The 23,120-nt window shown below is 36.9% G+C and overlaps 2 protein-coding genes across 2 annotated transcripts in view; one reads left to right on the plus strand and one right to left on the minus strand.

Moving 5' to 3' along the window:
- The window catches only part of LOC114299954 (type 2 DNA topoisomerase 6 subunit B-like), a 45,555-nt gene extending 28,426 nt beyond the window's left edge, over nt 1–17,129 (plus strand). The window contains exons 9-12 of the mRNA XM_082872544.1: nt 13,983–14,127; nt 15,243–15,435; nt 15,586–15,716; nt 16,332–17,129. Of these exons, the coding sequence (XP_082728670.1) occupies nt 13,983–14,127; nt 15,243–15,435; nt 15,586–15,716; nt 16,332–16,637 (775 nt within the window). The 3' untranslated portion in view covers nt 16,638–17,129. The remainder of the gene's footprint in view (nt 1–13,982; nt 14,128–15,242; nt 15,436–15,585; nt 15,717–16,331) is intronic.
- On the minus strand, nt 16,746–21,868 carry GOLS4 (galactinol synthase 4). The gene is made up of 4 exons (XM_028244781.2): nt 20,617–21,868; nt 18,590–18,910; nt 17,467–17,601; nt 16,746–17,207 (listed from the first exon to the last, which is right to left on the minus strand). Exons 1-4 carry the CDS (start codon nt 20,959–20,961, stop codon nt 16,989–16,991), a joined length of 1,020 nt encoding a protein of 339 aa, XP_028100582.2. The 5' UTR covers nt 20,962–21,868; the 3' UTR covers nt 16,746–16,988.
- Nucleotides 21,869–23,120: the final 1,252 nt, after the last annotated feature.

The following is a 23,120-nucleotide window of genomic DNA, read 5'->3' on the forward strand; positions in this document are numbered from 1 at the left end:
GAAGTATTTTCTGGGAATTGAAGTTGCTCGCTCTAAGGATGGGATATTTATCTCACAGAGAAAATATGTGCTTGACCTGTTGAAGGAAACTGGGATGCTTGGCTGCAAGGCATGTGCCACCCCACTGGAACCCAATCAAAAATTGGGAGATGATGAAGGAGGAGAAGTTGTGGATAGGGGGAGCTATCAACGATTAGTGGGTAAGCTCATTTACCTATCTCACTCCCGTCCTGATATTGCTGTTGCTGTCAGTGTAGTTAGTCAGTTTATGCATGCTCCTCATCAGATTCACTTTGAGGCTGTCATGAGAATCTTGAGGTATCTGAAGTCTGCTCCTGGTAAGGGTCTGTATTTTTCAAAGTATGACCATCTTCGTGTAGAAGCCTATACAGATGCTGACTGGGCCGGGTCAGTAACTGATAGGAGATCAACGTCAGGGTATTGCACATTTGTCGGCGGCAACCTAGTTACTTGGAGGAGTAAGAAACAAAATGTGGTTGCCAGGTCAAGTGCAGAAGCTGAGTTTAGAGCTATGGCACAAGGTGTGTGTGAACTTTTATGGATCAAATTATTGTTGAGTGATCTAGGTATTGCTCAGACGGACTCCATGCGGTTATATTGTGATAATAAGGCCGCCATCAACATTGCTCACAATCCAGTTCAACATGACAGGACAAAACATGTTGAGATTGATCGCCACTTCATTAAGGAAAAACTCACTAGTGGTACCATTTGTACTCCTTTTGTTCAGTCTGGTGAACAACTTGCTGACATTCTCACCAAGGGAATTGGGAATAAACCGTTTCATGACATATTAGGCAAGCTGGGCATGAGAGATATCTTCGCACCAGCTTGAGGGGGAGTGTTGGCATATTATAATCACCGAAAGTCTTAGTATTTTATTAGCCGAAAGGCACTTGGGTCTGTAATCATTGTGATGCCCTCAGGGGTCATCTTGTAATTGTCTTGTTTGTAAACCCTAATCTTCATGTATAAATAAGGGGTGATATCTCATCATACCCTAAGCTGATTATTCAAAGCTTCAGTATCGGATACTTAATTTTGAAGTATCGGATTCTCGAAGTTACATATTACTTATAATATTTTGTTTGGTTCTTTCATAAGAGGAATATAGTGAGAGTTAAAGTAATAGAATTTGTCAAATTGATGTATCCTTGTTGTTTCTCTCGCTTTCTCACTCTCTCACGTTTCTTCTCTCTGCTCTCATTCTTTTTTTGGTGTTGGCATGTAAGGATGATATTTAATTTACATTTGCATTTGCATTTGCATTTGCTTTTAGTTTTGGATGTTTTATGAATGTTTGAGCACTTTTAGGTTAATAGGAATCCCTCTTTTTATTTATTAATTTACTTTAAGTTTTATTTTCATGCATATTACATTATTAAAATTATAAAAAAAAAAAAAATTTATGAATGTATCCCCGCTGTATCCGTATCATACTTTTTCAAATTTTGACATATCGCCATATCCACATCCCCATATCACCATATTCGTATCCGTGCTTCCTAGGCTATCATTGATGACTTAAAAAAGTATATTTGCTGAAATTTTTATTTAAGAATGGTTTTTTGGCTTTGGCTTTGGCTTTGGCTTTGGCTTTAGCTTTAGCTAAGATCTTATGATATTCACTGATGAAGGGGAACAAGTTGAAGCTATTGATCTTGAAGGCTCTTAGTTTTGTAGGAATCTTTCTTCTTTATCAAGTTGTCTTTTACTTTAAGTTTTATTTTTATGCATGTTGCATTATTAAAAATTGTTAAAATAATATTTTTTACGAACGTATCCCCGCCGTACCCGTATCCTAGTTTTTCAAATCTTGTCGTATCGCCGTATCGTATCGTATCCGTATCCGTATCCGTATCCCGTATCCGTATCCGTGCTTCCTTGATAAGGGCGAATATGACCATGCATACCACAATCATGACAAATAAAAACAGGATGTCTAGGGTGTACCTTCTTTTCCTTTACCTTACCAACTCTAGGAAGTTTAAGAAGTCCATCCTTATGTTGAATTTTTTGTTCTCCCTTTCCTTGAGTTCTTGTATCATGAGATGTGAAAGCACTCTGTTTTTGCTCTTTCTTACCACCAAAGCCAATGCCACTCTTGTCAGAACAAATTTGTTGAGACCCAATGATATTGTCCAACGTCTTTGATCTTCTGTTCCAAAGACCAATGGTAGCCATAGCACACTTGAGTTCTTCCTCTTTCTTGATCATTAGTTCTTCCAAAGCACCTGGAGACATCTCAAGAGTTTCAATTTTTTCTTCATATGTTGCATAGATTTGCTGTAGCTCATTCCTCTCTGTCTCACAAGTCAAGAGTTTTGCACAAAGAGCTTGTCGATCATTAGTTATCTTGATGGCATCAATCCTAGCCTCGGAAATCTCCTACTTTAGTTTGACATTCTCACTTTCACATGCTTTGAGTTTCATAGTGAGTTTGTCATTCAATTTAGATAACATAAGAGACTCTTTATACAACTTTTTATAAGCTTGCTCAAGCTCTTCATCATCACTTCCCGAGGATTCATTATCAGTGGCATGCTCAACCGACCTCTTTGGATACTCTGTTCGTCCTTTAGTTTCGGAAGCCGCCATGAAAGCAAGGAATTGTTTGTGTCCCTCTTCGCTTTGATCTTCGTTGTCACTTTCATCTTCATCAGATTCTGATTCATCATCCCAAGTGATGGCGAGGGCTTTCTTCTTCTTCAAACGAGTGGGACATTCTGAAGCAAAGTGGCCAAATCCTTGGCATTCATAGCATTGGACTCTTTCAGAGTTCCCTTGTATCTTTCCTTTCTCTTTCTTGGCTATAGAATTAATTTTGAGTTTATCTTTGTCTTTAGATTTATGAGTATGAGTAGATTCCAAAATATTAGAATTCTTTTTCAAAAAAGATTTTTTAAATTGTTTTACAAAAGCATCCGTAATCTTGGAATCTATCCCACAATCCTCATCAGAATCCTCTCAAACTCTATGAGCACTACTAAAAGCAATATCTTTTTGTTTCTTTTTGAAATTCCTACGTGTCTCATAAGTTTGGAGATTTCCAACCAAGTGATCCAGCTTGAGGTTGTCAACATCTTGAGCCTCCTCAATAGCCGTAACTTTTGGTTGGAACCGATCGGGCAAGGATCTCAAAATTTTTCCACAACTTTGGATTTTGGTATTTTTTCACCTAAATTGAAGCTGGAATTTACAATGTCACTCAACTTCGCATAAAATTCATCAAAGGCCTCATTATCTTTCATTGAAAGGTTTTTGAAACTAGACGTGAGCCTTTGAAGTTTTGAGCGTTTAATAGAAGGAGTGCCCTCATGAATAGTTTGTAAGATATCCCAAGCCTCTTTTGTGACTTCACAATTGCAAATATGACTAAACTCTTCAGGTGTGACAGCGTAAAAGAGAGAATTGATAGCTATACTATTCCAATTACTATTTTGGTAATCAATTGTGTCCCACTTACCAATTGGTTTGGGGAAAGTTATTCCATCAACGATAATTGTGGGTTCGATCCACCCATTCATGACAGACTGCCAAACTTTTTCATCTATTGATTTCAAACGATCTTATCCGAGCTTTCCAAAAAGAATAATTGGATCCGTCAAGTAGGGGTGGTTGAACCATAGAATTTTCCTCACGTATTGAATCCATTATCACAAATCAAACAAGATCTCATTCTAAAAGAATATTTTTTTAAAAAAATAGAACGACCTGTTCTGATACCAATTGAAAAATCTAGAAATCCCCTAGATGTTGATTTGTGATTATGTATCAATTTTAAGCAGTATATAACAATCCCAATCAAACAATCAAGACAAAACGACACAACAATTTTACGTGGAAAAACCACAATTGGACACCTCCAATTGTGATAAAAAAACCACGGGCAACAGCCACAAAACAACCCATTAAGAAGATAGAAAGGAATTACATAGGTATACTCTCAATTACCTAGCGAATGCACGCTCGAATTGAACCAACCTCTATGTGCCTCTTCCAACCCCGTCTTCACCTCAGAATTGTCTTGATGATGAGCCACTCTGGAATCCACCAAAGCTTCAGGCTCGAATTCTTCAGAATCCACCGAAAAACAACTCTCTCTTTTGTGTAGAACAAACAAATAATCCTTTGATGTATACTCTTTAAACCATGAGTTGAATACTCAATGAAAACATCAAAGAAAACTAGCAAAATATCCCCAGATATAAACCTTAGAACCCAAAAAGAAAATCTGGAGGAGTAATCCTAGATTTGGAGCAACTTGCGAATTCATAGAATCTGAAATCGCGAGGTCCGCTCAAGCGTGGGAATTGACGCTCGAGCAGGGACTCTATATGACGTGTTCCGCACTAGGGTGTACGCTCGAGCGGGGACACTATATGACGTGTTCCAAACCAGGATGTACGCTTGAGCGTGAAAACACGGATCACAGTATTTTTGCAGACTCACCAAACTTCTGGAACTCAGCATTCTCCGCTCGAGCGGGGAAACGGACGCTCGAGCGGACAGGCAATTTTGAATGCATTTTTGCATTTTGCTTCGGGTTGGATTCGCATCTAACAATTCATATTCTCACTGAAATAAAAATGCGAATAAAATTAGAACACAAAGGAGTTTTGTCAAATGGGATTGTCAAGAATAAAAACCTAACACTTTCCTATCATGAACACTTTGTGGAAAGTATTTATTGTAGAAAAGTTCCAAAAATCGTGCCCAGCCTATATTTTTATTATCCTCACGAATTAACATCCACCACCTCCTTGCTTTGTCTTCTAATGTGAAGGTAGCTAGCATTACTTTCTGTGTTTCTAAACAAGGAAACACTTCAAACAACTTTTTTATGCCAAGGACCCATGCTTCAGCCTTCAACGGATCCAATCTCCCATTAAACTGTGGTAGTTTCATTTTTTTTGAATTCTTTGGTGAGAGCTATTGTCCGGTCATCGTTTTGCAAATCTGGTACAGATGGTGTTGGAGGTGGAGGGTGTGGCTGTTGTCATTGTTGTTGTTGTCTCAATGTTTCTGCCATTTCTTGAATCAATCTTTCCATCCTATCCATTCTGGCAGTAGAGGACTCTTCTAATTTATTACCTCTTGTTCTCACCATTATTTGATTAAACTTGCATTATTCTTCATACAAAAACGTTCACAAGTACGCATATACAAAGAAGCATATGTATTCAAATAATTCGCAATGCAAGTAAATCACCAATCATATAGCACATAGTCATTTATTTATCACATGAATGCATCCTAGATCTTTTCTAGATGCTTATTGCTCATTTGGACAAGTGTGTGAGTTATTAACTCGTGCTCTGATACCACTCTGTCATGACCCGAACCCGCCCCTATGGCTTAAGGTCATAACTGGCCAGTAATCAAGGGATTACCTACGGCCTCAAACCTGATCAAACATATTTTCAATAGAATAAGGGGCCAAAACAGAAGCAGACTTAAAAATTTTGTCCAATGAGCTATGCTTACATGGTAAAGCAAAACACTCCATTAACAATCCATGATAACTCACACATGTAGGCGAAAATAACATCTTATGTGTCCAGGAACTTTCAAACATGTAGTCAGCCAAACAAAAAGCTTATATACATGATGATAAACATCTTCACTAAGGTAACAAAATAGCGAACAAAAGAACAAAAGAAAACAAGGTCTCATGCATGAGACGTTCGAGCTGACTCCACGACTTAACTTCCTCTCATATCTTTTACTGAGGCTGGGTTTGGACATCTTTTTGCTCACTTACACACATGTAAATGAGAGTGAGCGATACCCAGTGAATAATATCAAAATAAAGAAGTTACATAAATGAAATTTGTAACAAACATATCAAACGGCCATAAGCCCAATTATGTTTCTATCTAATACATCGAAAGGCCTCGGGCCTAAACATATCAAACGGCCTCAGGCCCAATTCGTTCGTGTCAAACGGCCTTCGACCCAATCATTCATGTCAAACGGCCTTTGGCCCAATTATAATATTCAAACGGCCTTTGGCCCAATCATAATAATCAGACGGCCTTAGGCCCAATTCATTTCCATATTCGTATCTATGTGTGTCTCGTACCCTTGATCATGATCATATTTGTATTTATATTCAATTAGTCTTATGCAAAAGACCGTCATTGGAAATATTCATCCATAATTCAACTTACAAATCCATAAGGCTCATACAGAAGTAACGTTTGTAAAATACCGTACTCGAACATATCTTTACTAAGATATTTACTCACAGTGATCTGCTGGATGATTTGTCCTTGTGCTTGACCTTACACATTTCATAAACATAATGGGTCACAAGCGATTCAATCCATTCTTAATTTATACATCCCTCTTAGGTTTCTTTTTTATCCTTTTAACTCATTTATAATGTTCAATGCATGCCTAAGAGTGCTTAGAAATGAAAGAGAACGGAAAACAAATCACAAAACCATTTTTCAAAATTTCTGAAATAGGATTCTCCGCTCGAGCGGACCCCTTTTGTCTGCAAAAGTACTGGTTGCCCTTTTTTTGAGCTCAAGCGTGACTTTGGCCGCTCGAGCTAAGAGTCAAAACATGTGTCTGGGCGCTCGAGCTCAACTCATCATGCTCGAGCGAACATTAATGTCTGCAAAACTTCTGGGAGGTAACATTTCACGCTCAAGCGGCACTTTCCCTTCTTGAGTGGACATGCCGAGTTCTGGAACTTCCAAAACTACATTTGAAGCTCAAACTCAGTATTCAAAGGCCTAAAGTTCGAATTTTTGGTACAAAACATGGACAATCATTACATGACATGGAAACACTTTTAGTTCGGAACCAATTACTCAAAATCATGGGCTAATGTCCAAAATCAAGTTCAAATCATTCAATTCCATGTTCATAACTTTGAGACTCATGCATGTATGATCTTACATGGGTTCATCATCTTCAAAACATGTAGTTGAGTCTCATAACCTCATTATTCATGGATGCATGTCTTAAATGACTTCCAATTCAACTTATTTAACATGTCTTATACACAAACATGAAGACTCATAGCAAATTGTTACATGCATGCACATATTAATCTAAATTTCATTATGATCAACATGCTTCACATTCAAATATGCAAATTTATGGCTAACTCTCATATGCATGTACTAGATATCTTCAAATTCATTATCATCAACTCAATTCTTGTTCTTCAATACATATCTTGTTTGAATTCACTCAATTGCAAAACTAAAACTTATGAGTTGAGCTCAATTACTCACTTAGGAGTCCAAATCTTCCAAATTCTAGTTAGCTCTTGAGCCTAGCCTTCTAAATCTTCGAGGTTTGAGATAATTCTACAATTTTTCCTCTTCCTCTCTCTCTAGAACCGGCCCTCTCTCTCTCTAGAGTCTGATTTCAGCCAAGATGAGTTCAAAAGAAAGAATTTGAGTGTATATAGGCCTATTTATAGGCTTGGCTAATCAAATTGATTAAGGTTACGTAATGATGCTCTAATTTAATCATGCTGAATCTAATTATTTTGATCTGAATGAATTTTCAATTAAATTTCACCGTAGGCTCTAAAAATTACGCTAATCACAATGGCGTAGTCAATTTCGGTTTCTGTGGCCGATAAGGCCTTCAATTTTCAGTTCACAACAATAAGTTGAACAGATTTTCTTACGGTGAATAGATATAAGGCCAAATTCACATATAATTATGCAATTAACACCCAAATTCAAATTATTCACATAATCACAATATGATCACAATTAATTAACTTAACACAAGACAGGGTTATCACACGTCTTCTCCCTTTCCTTCTCCTTCTCCACATCTTTGGACAGGTTTGTCATCTTCGGCGTGCTCTGTATAGTTTGAAACAATCTCTTCGTGCTAGGTATGATCGCTTTCAAATTACTGTTACTGAGCTTGGGTTTCATCCTTCTGCTTCTGACTCTGCTTTGTTTCTAAGACATACCTCGGCTGGTTTTGTTGCTCCCCTACTCTATGTGGATGATATGATCATCACTGACTCTGACTTTTCTGCCGTCTCTAAAGTCAAGCAACATCTCTTCCGCACCTTCGAAATGAAGGATCTGGGTCCATTGCAGTATTTTCTTGGTATTGAGGTTGCCTCTTCTCTAAAGGGCTATTTTTTGTCTTAGGCCAAGTATGCTAATGACGTTATTCACCGTTCCGGTCTTACTAATACTAAGGTTTCTGATACACCTATTGAGCTTAATGTAAAGCTCAACTCCGCTGATGGTGTCCTTTTGGATGATCCCACTCTCTATTGCGAGTTTGTGGGTTATTTAGTTTATTTGACTGTTACTTGCCCTGATCTGGCTTATGCTATTCATGTGGTTAGTCAGTTCGTTTCTGCTCCTCGCTTTACCCATTAGGTTGTTTTGGTTCGCATTCTTCGTTATCTCCGGGGTATCATCTTTCAGGGCTTACTGTTGTCCTCTACTTCCTCTTTAGACTTGATGGCCTATGCTGATTCTGATTGGGCTGTTGATGTTAATGATCGCAAGTCCACCTTTGGTTTCTGTATGTTTCTTGGTGATTCCTCGATCTCTTGGAAAAGCAAGAAACAAACTGTTGTTGCTTGCTCTACTGCCGAAGCTGAATACTGTTGGAATATGGAATGTTGGAATATGGAATATTGTATATTTAATTTAGGAATTTAATTTTAAGGTTTGATTGTGTAATTATTTAATTCCTTTTTCCATATATCTTATATTGAATATATATAGACATGGTTTCACCCAAATTAGGGTATGCCAATATTTTATATTCCAACATCAAAAAGCAACTCATCAGATTTAGCCAAAAGTTTCAAATTCGGATCCATAGGAGTAGAAGCAGGCTTGCACTTCATCATACCGGTGTCTTGAAGAAGATCCAAAGTATACTTCTGTTGGGACAATGATATCCCACTGCGAGAACGAGTTACTTCAATCCCCAAGAAATATTTGAGAGGATCCAAGTCCTTGATATCAAAAACTCGACTAAGCTCTTGTTTTAACTTAGCAATACCAATGGTGTCATCTCCTGTAAGGATGATATCATCCATATAGACCAACAAAATAATACATCGACCAGTCGACTGACGACGAATGAAGCATGTATGGTCGGAGTGACACTAAGTAAAATCCATGGATAGGATAACAGAGTTGAAACGATGGAACCATGCACGAGGAGATTGCTTCAAGCCATAAAGAGACTTACGCAGACGACAGACCTACCAGCATACTCATCCTCAGCCCGAAACTCGGGTGAAGGATCCATGTAGATTGTTTCAAGTAAGTCCCCATGGAGAAAAGTATTCTTGACATCAAGTTGATGAAGGTGCCAAGAAGAAGAGGCAGCTAAGAAAATAAGTAAACGAACAATAGTCAATTTAGCAATCGGGGCAAACGTAGCCCCAAAGTCCTTGCCAAAAACCTATGTAAAGCCCTTTGTAACAAGACGAGCCTTACAGCGGTCCACTGTACCATCAGCCAAGTATTTGACAGTAAAAATCCACTTGCACCCAACAGTCGTCTTACTAGAAGGTAAAGAGACAAGATCCCAAATGTGATTATGCTCCAAAATAGCTATTTCAGTTTGTAGAGCAGCAACCCATTGGGGATTCTGGACAGTCTCAGATATAGACTGCGGGATAGAAACCGACTCAAGTTGGTCAAGAAAAGACCGATGAGAAGCTGAAGGACATCATAACATAAAAATTAGGAAATAAGGTGATTAGTACTACTAAACCAACCAAACCGATTAGGGGGACGATGTTCACGGGTTGGATACCGGGAAGGAGCTGGGGAGGGAGTAGTAGAGGGTGTACCTTGGCCTGAGGACGAAGAAGATGCTGGAGGGGGCGGAGCACGAGGGCAACGAGAGTATGTCTGTAATGGTGGAGGACTAGCAGGTGCAGATACAGATGATGAGGAGAAGGACCCTAGATATCAGAGTGAATAAGGTCAAACATACAAGAGGCATGATACATGCGAGGAATATAAGAAGTATTAGTATGTTTAGACAGTTCACAAATAACACAATGAAGCTGATGATCTTTGCAAGCTTTATTAAGTGACGGAAAAAGTAACATAAATAATTAAAGTTTGCATGTCCTAAACGAGCATGCCACAAGGTTAAAGTTTGAAAAAGAAAACACATAGGAAGACGACTCAGGTAACACAGCTGCTTACAAGCTAGAAGTGGTAGGATGAGAAGGTGGTGGGTCCTCGAAGTAGTATAGCCCGTTGCGTTCAAACCCCTGGCCAAAAATCTTTTTCGAAGTCAAGTCCTATAATAAATAATGAGTGGGTAAGAAAATAACTGCACAATGAAGGTTTTTAGCAGGGCGACTCACAGAGAGAAGATTATAAGCAAAATGGGGCACATGCAAGACAAAAGTGTAATATCAGACGACAATGACACATCACTCTTACGTTGGACATGTGAAATAGACCCATCAGCAAGACATACAGTCTGAGCAGTAGTAGAGACAGGAGAGGATAAACAAGAAAACTCACTAGTCATATGATCATTGGCCCTAGAATCTAATACCCAAGTAGGTGCAGTGCGAACATGAAAGGCTGTAGAAGTACCTGTAGTGAGTGTAGTAGTGGAAGGAACATTTAGAGACATGGCAGTGAATGAACCAAGTTGCTCTTGAAGGCGACCAATCTGAGATTGAAGCTGATGAAGATCAATAGAATGAGTCGGCTAAGGAGTAGTAGAGGTGTCTACAATAACAGCAATATGGGGAGAATCTAAAGGGCGTGTCCTTGCAAAGCGTTGCTTCAACTCGGGATGAAGCTTGAAGCACCGTGCTTGGACATGACCAGCTGCACCACAATGGTGACAAATAACCTTGCTACTAGAAGCATGAGAACTAAACTTGGCAACAAGAGCCATTTGATTTAAAACGGAAGATGAGGCAGGAACAGAGGAAGGAAGCGGAGCCACCGGTTAAATCAATCGATGACGACACTCCTCACTGTTAATAGTAGTAAAAACCTCATATAAGGATGACATAGGTGATGCGTTCAAAATCTGAATACGAAGAGACTCGAATTCAGGTTTTAAACCCATTAGAAATTGATAAGTGTGCTGGCGAGCAAGACAAGCAGACACAATAGAAGCGGCAACAGCTAGAAAATCGCTCAATGGCTTATACTGTGCTAACTCCTCCTAGCGAGACTGAAGATACCCAAAAAATTCAGCAACGGTAAAACCCAAAGCTTCCTGAGAGGCATGAGAAATATCTTAATAGAGCTCGAAAATCCTAGCATCATTGTGGGCATGTGCGTACATTTGGGTAAGAGCACTCCACAACTGAGGAATTGTATCACAGTACATAAACATGTTGTAGATACGTTCTTCCATAGAGTTGAACATCCAACTAAGTAAGGTGCAATTGTCAATATCCCATTGAACCCGCTTAGGATCATCAGCGGAAGATTATATCTCGGATTCCAAAAGCCATCCAGATTTGCCTTTACCCCCAAGGTAGAGACGTATAGACCGACTCCAAGCCGCAAAGTTGCGACCAGTGAGCAACACACTAGTAATTCGATGAACCGGAACATGGGAGGCCAAGGAAACATTTGAACAAGGCATAATACTTTGAGTTTGTGTAACAAAGTAAGACATGCTGAAACACCACGAAGCCAAAGTAACGGCGTGACACAAAAGAGATGCTACCGAACACACCAGTAGCCCAACACAACAGAAAATCAAACTAGAAAGTGCTTACCATATCAGCATATGAACCCTAGAAGGGTAAAGAGAGAAGAACAACACCCCGGAGGGGAAGCCGCACTAGACCCAAGGCAGGGAGGGCCTAGTCAGCACCTAAGGAAGCTAAGACAGTGAGGAAAAGGGACTGCCGAGGGGCTAAGAAGGAAGAGAAAAACTTTCGGCTAGGTGGAGGGAAGAAGAAAGGCTATCGGGTGGCTGGGTAGGTAATTTAGGGCTACCGGCAATAGAAGACAAGGGTGGTGGGTGGCTAGGGTTTGGCTCTGATACCAAGAAGAGAGTTATAAAATATTGGAATACCCTAATTTGGGTGAGACCATGTCTATATATATTCAATATAAGATACATGGAAAAATGAATTAAATAATTACACAATCAAACCTTAAAATTAAATTCCTAAATTAAATATATAATATTCCATATTCCATATTCCAACACTCCCCCTCAAGTTGGATCAAAGATGTCAACCAACCCCAGCTTGCCAATGGAAGATCGAAGTAGGGATAGTCCTACAGATTTGGTGAAAATGTTGGCAGTCTGATCAGAAGATGTAACAAATGAAGGACATACAATGCCAGCTCGAACCTTTTCCTGGATAAAATGAATATCAACCTCAATATGCTCATGAAGCACAGAGCTAGAGGCAAGTAAGATGGCAAACTTATTGTCACAAAATAGCTTGGAGGAATTATTCTCCTTAAAGCCTAACTCAGTAAGAATGGACCGAAGCCATAGTAACTCACATGTCTCATGAGCCATGGCGCGGTATTCAGCTTCAGCAGATGATCGAGAAACAACAGCCTATTTTTTGCTTTTCCATGACAGAAGATGAGTACCAAGGAAGGTGCATACCCCAGAAGTGGAACGTTTATCAGTCAATGAACCAGCATAGTCTGCATCAGTAAAACAGGACAATCCTGTCTGAAGCCCACCATTGAAGAATATACCCAAACTTGGACGTGACTTGAGATATCTCAAGATGTGGTGAATAACATCAAGGTGAGCAGTACAAGGTGAATGCATAAATTGACTAACCACACTTACAGCAAATGTCAAATCTGGTCGTGTATTAGTCAAATAGATCAAACGTCCTACCAATCTCTGGTAGCGAGTTGAATACCAAGTTGAAAAGCCTAACCCACACTTCTCCTTAAAACCCAGGTATCGGAGCTTGATTGGGCCTGTGATTAGTGGGCTATTTGTCCAGCTAGTGCGTGTTGTGGTCCAGGAGGGTGTGTTGGAATGCGTCCCACATCGCTTGGAGTTGCCCCATCTGTGCTAGCTATAAGGCTCTAATTTCCCTCTCTCTAATATCTGGGTTTTAAGGAGAAGTGTGGATTGGGCTTTTCAACTAGTACCGTGCTATGGGTCATGCTACTGCTAAGCTTGTTTGGCTTCGTTGTCTTCTCTCTAATTTGGGTGTACCTCAGTCTTCTTTGACCTGTCTCTATTGTGACAACCGCAGTGCTATTTAGATTGCCCACAATACTGTCTTCTGGATGAAACACATTGAGATTGATTGTCACTTTGTCCGACAACATCTGCAGTCTGGCTCTATCTCGCTTCCTTTCCTCTCCTCGGCTTTGAAACATGCGGATTTCTTCACCAAGACTCACACTACCGCTCGGTTTCAATTTCTTCTTAGCAAACTCTCAGTGTTTTCTTCTAAAACATCTTGAGTTTGAGCAAGGGTGTGAGAATATATTGTATATATGACATGATTGTGTATATTAGGAATCAGGCACTAGGAAGGATTGTGGTGTAAATAGGAATCTTTGTATTTCTTTTTTCAGTCATAGATTTAGTAATGTTTTGAAAAGTTGGTAAAAAGCTGGTTTTTTGGCTTTTTGGTGGCTTTTTTGTATGGAAAAGCTAAAAAGCTAAAAAGCTAAAAAGCTTGCCTTTTTAGCAAGTTCCCAAGGGGCTATATTAACTGATAAACTCTTTGTAAACAAACACAAGTTGAATAAACAAAAACTTACAATTACTATATTTTGCTAGAGTGATTTTTCACCAAATATGGTCAATATTTTCAAAATATACAATCAAACAAACATATAGTTGTTCAGTGTAGGTTCTTTTGCAATGAAGATCAATTTGTTCATATTAAATGGGCTTGATTATATACAGGAGCTTATTCATTACATCACACATGCTTTGACATACACCAATTCCATCTTTTGTGTGTAACATGAAGCTTTAATTTTTAAACTAATTCTTTTCAGGGTGCATCTGAAGGTTGGAAGTGGAGCAGCTAGCACCAAAAGACGCAGAAGTACTGGACAGGTGATGGAAGCCATCATTATTATTAGTGAGCTGTCAAAGCCAACCACTTCTTCCTGCTTCAGGGCGTGTGACGCGAAAACAGAGGTTGAGATTGTGTTATCAATATATTGCTGGATCTAATTTATTTCTCATTCTGTTTCATAGGGAAGAATGCCCAGTTTGTTGCAACATTTATGTGATAGTGTATGTTAACTATATTGAGAAATGTTGTGCTAATGGTTTATGATTATAACTACCAATTGATACTGCTATATGACAGCATTTATTCACTGAGATGGGGAGGCAAAGCTAGTTTTCCAACTATGCATCATCGTCATTGTTAGAATAGTCGTATGTTACTTCCATACTAAGTTGAGTTGAGGGTACTGTGGTCATATTGTAAGGTCAATGTTTTCATATAAATATATGTTGCTGGTGTAGGGTTTATTAACAACTCTAAATCAATTAGTCTAAAAATCTTTTCTCTTCACTCCTCTCTTCTCTCTTCCTCTCTAATCCTAACCCTAGTTTTCACCCATTTTGCATTCTATCCGTGAAATTTCTGTGCACCTCAATGCGTAGCTGTCTTTACATCTATCTAGGGTAAATGTTTGAATACTTGCACAATTAGAGATGTGTACAGCCTTGATGAAGTAGGATTTTAAACTTAAGGGAATATTGTTTGTCATTTTATTCTTTATTGAATCAGTTGAATGATGCTTCTGAAAGTTCCTTAGGTCCAAACCGTCTATAAAAACCTGCAATAATGAATAAAATAATGAAAGTTTATCCATATGTTACCTTTAGGTAGGTGTACCTTTAGGTCTATACTGAGAAGGTTGTTTGGTATTAAAGTCGAAACATGATAAGGTGAGTGGCCTTGTGGCATGGTTGGGAACCTCCTCTGTTTATTTGTGACTTAAAACTTACACCAACAGTAGGAGATTCTATCTTCTTAAAAAAGAATAAATAAAAAAAGTGAGGAAGTGTGAAGTGTTCATACTGCCTTTGAAATAACTATGATGATCACTTGTTGCGTCGCTTGGTTTGCCTGAACATGTTTTTCTCACTAAAAGAGAAGGAAAAGGGGAAATAAAAGAAATACCAATATCATTTGCGGTTTTACATGCTTATATATATATTTTTTTCAATCCAATTAAATTATGTCTTGCTTTGGTTTATAATGCTACATTTAGATGATCTAAAACTCCTACTTCCAGGTTTTATATTTCAAGGACTTCTCACCTTCTTCAATTTCCCAATCATCTCTGAATGGATTAACAAGCATCGACTGGAAAAGTTACGGATTGATTTTGAGGAGTATTGCAGATCACGATGGCTATGCATTGCTGGAATGGGAGAACTTGCCACCATATGCCCATATTGATATTGTCCTCCACAGTTATCATAAGCAATATCCATCATTGTCTTTTAGGACCAAATTTATTTTTTATTTTTTAAATCTTGCATCAGATTTTCCTTATATGCTTACATCCTTGTGGTTATAGTTCCTTGTCTTTCATTTTGTGGTACACATATTGTCTATCTCTTAACTTACTATCAAGGTCATGAAGCCAGAAGGCATGCAAAAGACTCATCTTGATCGAACTCTAATCCGAAAAGCAGTTAAACTTGCATTGAATGATTTGAAGGAGAAAAACACAGGAGCTCTTCTCAGCGCAAATGCTCTCAAGGTCTCTCTCTGATAGATGTTTTACTTGTCACAGAAAACTGAAACATTTTCTTTTAGTGGCTTAAATTGTGAAAAGTTTTGGTAGGTTCTACTAAACAAGGGTTTCCAAAACATCATGTCATTATTAGTCATTATGGCATAAGTAGTTTTTTTTTTTTTTTTTTTTTTTTGGGGGGGGGGGGGGGGTGAATTGCATTTAAGCGGAACAACTCAAATAATTGCACTTTCATAGAGGTTCTAGTCAAAGCAAGTGAGAGCTGTTGTGTCCCATGCCACAACTTTCACTTGCACCAAACATAGGCGGGAGAGTTGTGTCCCCCCATGCCACAACTTTCCCCTGCACTGGACATAGGCTCATTTGCATCTCCATGAAAGTGCACTTATTTTAAGTTCCCATTTAAATGCACTTTTCACTTTTCTTTTGTTCTTGCCCTCATTGATAATGGGATTTTTGAATCTTGGAATCCTTCCACAATATCCTAAGTTACCATTAGGCTGAGGACACCAGTTATTTGTATATATGGTAAGCAGAGTACACTCTGTCATTAAAAATGGATTGATCTTTTAAGTTTTTTCATACCTGTAATCACGTTGAAATTTTCTGTCCTGATCTCAGATTTGCAGTTATGCCCCAGATCTTGCAAGAACAATTGGTGGCTTGATCCTGTCTTCCAATGACTTAGACTTCCAAGGAGAATGCCTTTCTCTTCTTGGGTTGCAGTGCCAAGAAATTAAAGGAGAAACAATTGAAGACTGCATTAAGAGAAAGATAATTTCAGCCATAGAGATGAATGATAGAAAGCCTCAAAGAAACCGAGAAGCTGCACCTTTTCTTTTTGAAGATGACCACTTCCAAGAACCAGCCGTCCTAGACGAGGAATATGAAGAAGATGAGCAAACTTTTAGCTCTTTCAACCTATAGAACAATCTATGCATCATGCCATCTATCAATCTAGGATCTGTCTGATTATTAGTGTATGCAATTTTAAACTAAAGGATTGAATTACATTTCAAAGCCAAGAGTAAGAAATTACACACAAAAAAAGAGTTATTTTATTTTTATTTTTTGCATTATAGTTCCAACCCAAAGTTACACATTCCTTTGCCGGTAATTACTTATACTGAAAGCATCAAATACATTGAGAATTTAGATGTATTTTGTGAGGTCACACACAAAAAAGAAGAGGCTAAGCAGCCTAAAAAAAGTATTAAAGTACAATAGGATAGATCACACCAACTTCGAAGCACTCTTCGAGACTCTGCTTTTCTGCTTTTAAGCAGCAGAAGGTGCCGGGATGTAGGAAATTTCAGGCTCGGGCATGGAAGCCATAATTGAGGGCATTAAGAAGGTCTCTCCCTCTGGGGAAGGGTCTTCGGCCTTGAAATCAAGCGATTCATCATTATAAACATCCCACCATTTTGCAACCAACATCTTGATGTCCTCTCTGTCCATGTTAACTTCTTTTCCAGTGTACCTCCATGGCTTTGATCCCTATTCTCACAAATAACATGAGTTTATGAATTTATGAGTTTTTTTTTTTTTTTGTTGATCAGTAGGAGATTATATACAAATATTTTAAGGACTAAATCAAGTATGAACTCAGTTCATAGCGATATATGGGCATGTATCCAACCCAGAGGCTTGAAATTTTGGTACACATGGGTCAATACTAATGTGTATCAATGAATGAGATCAAAATGGAACATACAATTGACAATTGAGATTGGAGGAAAAGAGAATATATGCTTACAGCAGCACAGTAGTGGACGACTTTAACTTTTTCGAGCTCAATGTTCTCCCGGTGGCGCCACAGCATTGCCAGAACTAGGTTGTAGATAGGAGGAATGGGCTTGTACTTGTGTTGGAAGAACATGTTCAGGAAATCCTACACATGAAAAGCAGAGAGAGAGAGAGAGACAGTTAGAAACACACATAGAATCTCTTTGTTTTTAGGCTAGCTTGATGACAGCAATTTTTAATTTCAGCTTTACACCTATTGCTTTTCTTTATTGTCCTCCTCCTACAGTTCAATATATGGTGATGGTGTAAAAAGCATCCTCCTCCTACAGTTCAATATATGATGATGATGATGATGATGATGGTGTCAAAAGCATTACTAGTTATTTAATTTTATCATATGATTATTTGTTATTTGAGCATGGCATGAGATCCTCTATTTTTAAAATCCCGTCTCCTATAGTCATACATTTTTAATCATAAAAATGTATCTTGAGCTTACCCCATCTTGAGATTTCTACTAAATTTTACCGTTTAGGATGGATTTTGGAATGTAATGTCGAGCATAGATTCGAAGCGAGGGGAGGAGATTTAGGGAATCGATCCTAATTCCATGAACTAACTGATTTTATTAGATCTAGTGCTTTTTTACTGCACCATATTATCGATATTTAGTAGTACTAAAATTTTATTCATGTGGTACTCCCAACCAATAACATAGAGAAAACTTTACAAATGAGACCCTAATGTATTTCACGATTTCTTATTTGGGAGAGCACCATGTAAGTAAGGCCATAGCTTACTTTGACACAAGTTAATGTTACCTTTGTCCCACTATGTTTGTTTATTTTGGGAATTTTCCAACTTTTTATGGGACATGAAATAAATGCATTGGAATTCAAATCTAAATGCATTATTCCCAACTTTAAGTGGATAGCTTTGGAAACATACACTTTTTATGCTTGGACTTTTCAAAGTGGACAAATTTTTTTTTTTTTTTTTTGGATATATTAAATGCATAGAAACACACAATTAATTACATTCTTGTGCCTGCCTACTTTAAAAAATAAAAAAAATAAAAAAAATAAATAAATAAAATTGTACAAAAACAAATATGTGGTGATTATAGAACTCACTTGCTCTGCAAAGGGTGTTGGAGGAGTGATCCTAAGAGTCTGAAGGAGGCTCTCATAAGTCAAGCGGCTAGGCTCATAAACAAACATTCCAGCATTGAAGTACAAAGGAGGAGGAGAACCCATCTCAGCCGGCCATGTCACCTTCTCTGGGCACTGCTGACAGTATCCAATCGAGTACTGGGCCGAGTGGCTCCATGTTTTCTCACAGAAACAGTCCATGACGGCATAGAAGTAGCCGTCGGCCATGTCGAATAGATGGTCAATGTTTTCAAAAACTTGAATGTCTGCATCCAGGTACACCATCTTGCTGTACTCCTCGAACTGTGAAAATTCATCAAACATATAAATCACACTGTTTGTTTGTTCAGGTAAAAATAATTCTATTTTTGTTAACCTGGAGATGATGAACCCCAAAAATTTTATAATTTAATTAAAGTTTCATGCACATAATTATAGCTACCACATGTGTTTATGTAGGGTTTATTTACCCATATGGTATTTAGTTATTGGATGATACATACATATTGAAGTTTTTGTTCACATGATATAAATAGAGCATCACATTCACTAGATAACCTCTAAGTTTGTGTAATATTCTCTCCACTTTATGTTTTTTTTTTCTTTGTTTTGTTTTGTTTTATTTTATTTTGTTTTTTTTTTTTTTGGTTGATAATCGGGAACTTCGTTTCGATTAGTCTCGTGGTATATTTAGGTTCATTTGAGATGTGAGTTGACTTTTTAATTTTTTAGTTATTTTAATTTGGACTAAAAAGTCTCGTTTTGATTTTTTTAACTTTTTGTGAGAGAAAAAATAAAATAATTATGGGTTGAATGTAACATTTTATCCTATTTGACTAAAATAATCTATTTTATCCTATACGACTATTTTAGCACCAACCTTTATCCAAACAAGGCCTTAGCCTCTTTGCCACTCGAACTCAACTAGTCTTATCATATATATGTAATCTCTCTCACCACCCATACTAGATAACACAACCCATGAAGTCAATATTCTCGCCACTTTGGCCCTGTTTAGTAAGACTTATTTTTAGCTTATTATAGTTTTTAGTTTAATTTAAGTTATTTTGATGTGCTTGGTTTAGCTTAACAATACAGCTTATAGTTTTTAATAAGTCAAAAATCAACTTATTCTTTGAGTGAGGAAAGAGAAGCTTAATTTATAAATAAAAAATCAACTTATGTTCACAGTTATAAGTTATAAGCTATTAAGTTATAGGGTATAATCACTTTCCCACGGCTCTACTAAACAGGTCTTTTGTCTCACATGAATTCCAACTTTTCATGCAATATTCAGAATCTCTACCTCGAATAACTCGGTTATGTTCAGGAAACATAAAAATTGGACATAAAATATACAGAAATAGATAAAATTTTACGGCATTAATAAGGTTCACTTTAATTTATTTATTTGTTAATCCATATATATTCTATATACAGTTAGCAGATTTATTCCTTACGACTACATGTCTATATAGAATTTATGTATAAGAATCTCCTATAACTTAGTTCTTTTATGTGATAGAATTCCATCATACAATTAAATACAAATGTGTAAAACTTACACATTCAGGCTTCGTTTGGAACGTGTGTTGACTTTTTAATTTTTTAGTTATTTTAATTTGATACTAAAAAGTCTCGTTTGAGATATTTTTTGACTTTTTTGACTTTGTAAGAGAAAAAAAAATAATTATGATTTGGATGTGATATTTTATCGTATTAAACTAAAAAGTCTATTTTATTTATTTTTTTGAACTAAAATAACTAGAAAATAAAAAAAACCTAAAGACTTAATGATTCTCATCTCAATAAAATTATATTATATTTTACTATCAATACACATAAAATTTCTTCCATATTTAGGATTGGATATGGGGGGAACAATATAAGCTAGTCTACAGCAGGACAAGATAAAGATAAAGTGGGTCAAAAAGGTTATAATGCATGCGCATGCATAGTATTGAGTACTCCAAAAAAGTATCATAGTATTTGTATTAGCTACAACTTACATTCCATATACGTAGTTTGGAGTAGTTGATGACATAGTAAGCCATAGCAAACTGAACATGGTTCTCAGGTGGGTAAATAGGCTCAATCTCATGAACAATACAACCCTGAGACCTTAAGATCTCCCTGTGCTCCTCTGGCACGTCCGGCAAGATCGCCACCACGAGCCGGTACGCGCTTTTCACCTTCCTCAAACCCTTCGCCAGCCCCACCACCCCCTTGACGTAGTCGCCAGTACCGGCTAAAAACGTCACGTAGGCTCTTTTCGAGTACCCGGGATTCAGTGTCGTCGACAACTTCCCTCCTGTATTCGTGAAGACGTCGACAGATACCTCTGGAGGGGCCATTCTTGTGAGTGTGTTGCTGAAAGTGTAATTTCTTGTAGTGTAGTGTGTTATTTGAAAGGTTTTTTGTCGGAGTGGTTGGTGTTTTTTGAGGAGTGTTGGGAAAGCAAACTAGCAAAGCCTCGAGTGGATGCTACCCTACTTGCCTTCGCTTCCTGAGTTCTACAATGCCACACTTGGCCTCCTTAAATAAACATCAAATGTGGACTACATGCATGCCAAATGAAACTCAAATTCACTTCATTGTCTTTTTCATATTTTTTGCTTTTACTTTCTTTTTTTTTTCCCTTTCACAAAAATAATAATAACATGATAATATTATTTTTGTATTTTTTTTATTTATATAAATTAGTCTAAAAACACAGAAATTGATCAAAAAATCAAAAATGATGTGTATGGATGGGATTTTTTTTAAAAGAAATGGCTCCCCCCATAAATAAATTTTATGAAATATTGTCTATTGTTTGGTTTATTTATTCATCGCAAAATTTATTTATTTATTTATTTATTATTAGGGTTTTGATAGAGACCCTTTCCAATCACCACCCCATCACCTTCTACGCACACGTGACGGGTGGTGAATGGAGGAAAAAAAAAAAAAAAAAAGAAAATCTGACCTATCAGAGAGAGGGGTTCAAGGGAATAGGAGGGAAAGGGGTCGGATCTTTTTCTTATTATTATTATTATGAGATAGGGTTGATGGTGGAGAGAACGAATGAACATTATTTGTTGGTCGCCATACCTTACATCTAGCCTGGCCTTATCATCAGAATGAACGGCTGAGATTTGATGGGGTGAGGTCACAGTCAATTTGGAAATGGACATCATCATCACATGTTTGATTTTTTAATTTTATTTTCTATTCCCTTTTTTTATATTTCATTTTTGAGAACCTACAAAGGTGATTAGCAAACCCTTTTTTTTTTAATCAATAATCTTATCATAATCATATTTTTTTATTATATTTTGTTTACAATAATGTATTGATAGCGAACCTGAGTGGTTGAAACAATGTAATACTCACATATAAGATAGTAAACAACTGTTGATAAGTTATTTAATTTTATTTATTCATTGCAAAATTTATTTATTTATTTATTTATTATTAGGACTTTGATAGAGACCCCTTCCAATCACCACCCCATTACCTCTCACGCACACATAACGGGTGGCGATGAATAAATAAAATAAAATAACTTATCAACAGTTGTTTACTATCTTATATGTGAGTATTACATTGGTTCGACCACTCAGGTTCGCTATCAATACATTATGGTAAACAAAATATAATAAAAAAATATGATTATGATAAGATTATTGATTAAAAAACAAAAGGGTTTGCTAATCACCTTTGTAGGTTCTCAAAAATGACATTGGTGAGCTCATTGTAACAAATTGTTTCACATTTTTTTTTTAAATTTTAGGATTTTCAATATTTATGATATGTATTAAGTAAAATAATTGTGAGAAATATGCTTCTCTTTTGGAGAAATGGAAATTTGGAAAATAAAAATGCTAGAAACATATATATGTTATAGAACTTAGTACATACAAAGAACGATCATTTTTCACGTGTTGTCATTTTTATTTTCCATTTCTTTCATATGCAAAATGAAAAAAAAAAAAAAAAAAAAAAAACTCTTCAAAACATAACTACACACATGCTCCAAAAGTAAATAACATAACACCCCCCACTCAAACTTCAAAAAAAAATAAAATAAAATTATCACTCCCTCCTTTTTTTTTATGAAATAGAACTCCAAAGTTCCCACCTGTAGTACAGGCATACAATGCATGTCCCTCAGTTCTTCATGAAATATTGTAACACAATGAAGGGCTCTTATTTCATTCTAGTATTAAAATTATCACTACCCTCTTTTTTATTATTATTATTATTATTTTTTATTAATGCGTAGGCAACGTGCCATTGCAAAAATTATTTGTGGTAGCAAATGGGGATCACAATTTTTTTTTTTTTTTTTTTTTTCATGATGGTAAAGTTGTGGTCGCAATTTTTATTTTTTATTTTTTTTTGCGGATGGCAAATGCTAATTTTGGCCATAGAAAAATGTTGTGGAATATTTTTTTTTTATTTTTTTTTTTGGTGACACTTTAAGAATATTGATTATGATCCAGAAAAAAATATATATATATATATATAT

The sequence above is a fragment of the Camellia sinensis genome, chromosome 5 (genome assembly GCF_055761805.1).
Source record: "Camellia sinensis isolate YWXY chromosome 5, ASM5576180v1, whole genome shotgun sequence".
NCBI classification, from domain to species: domain Eukaryota; kingdom Viridiplantae; phylum Streptophyta; class Magnoliopsida; order Ericales; family Theaceae; genus Camellia; species Camellia sinensis.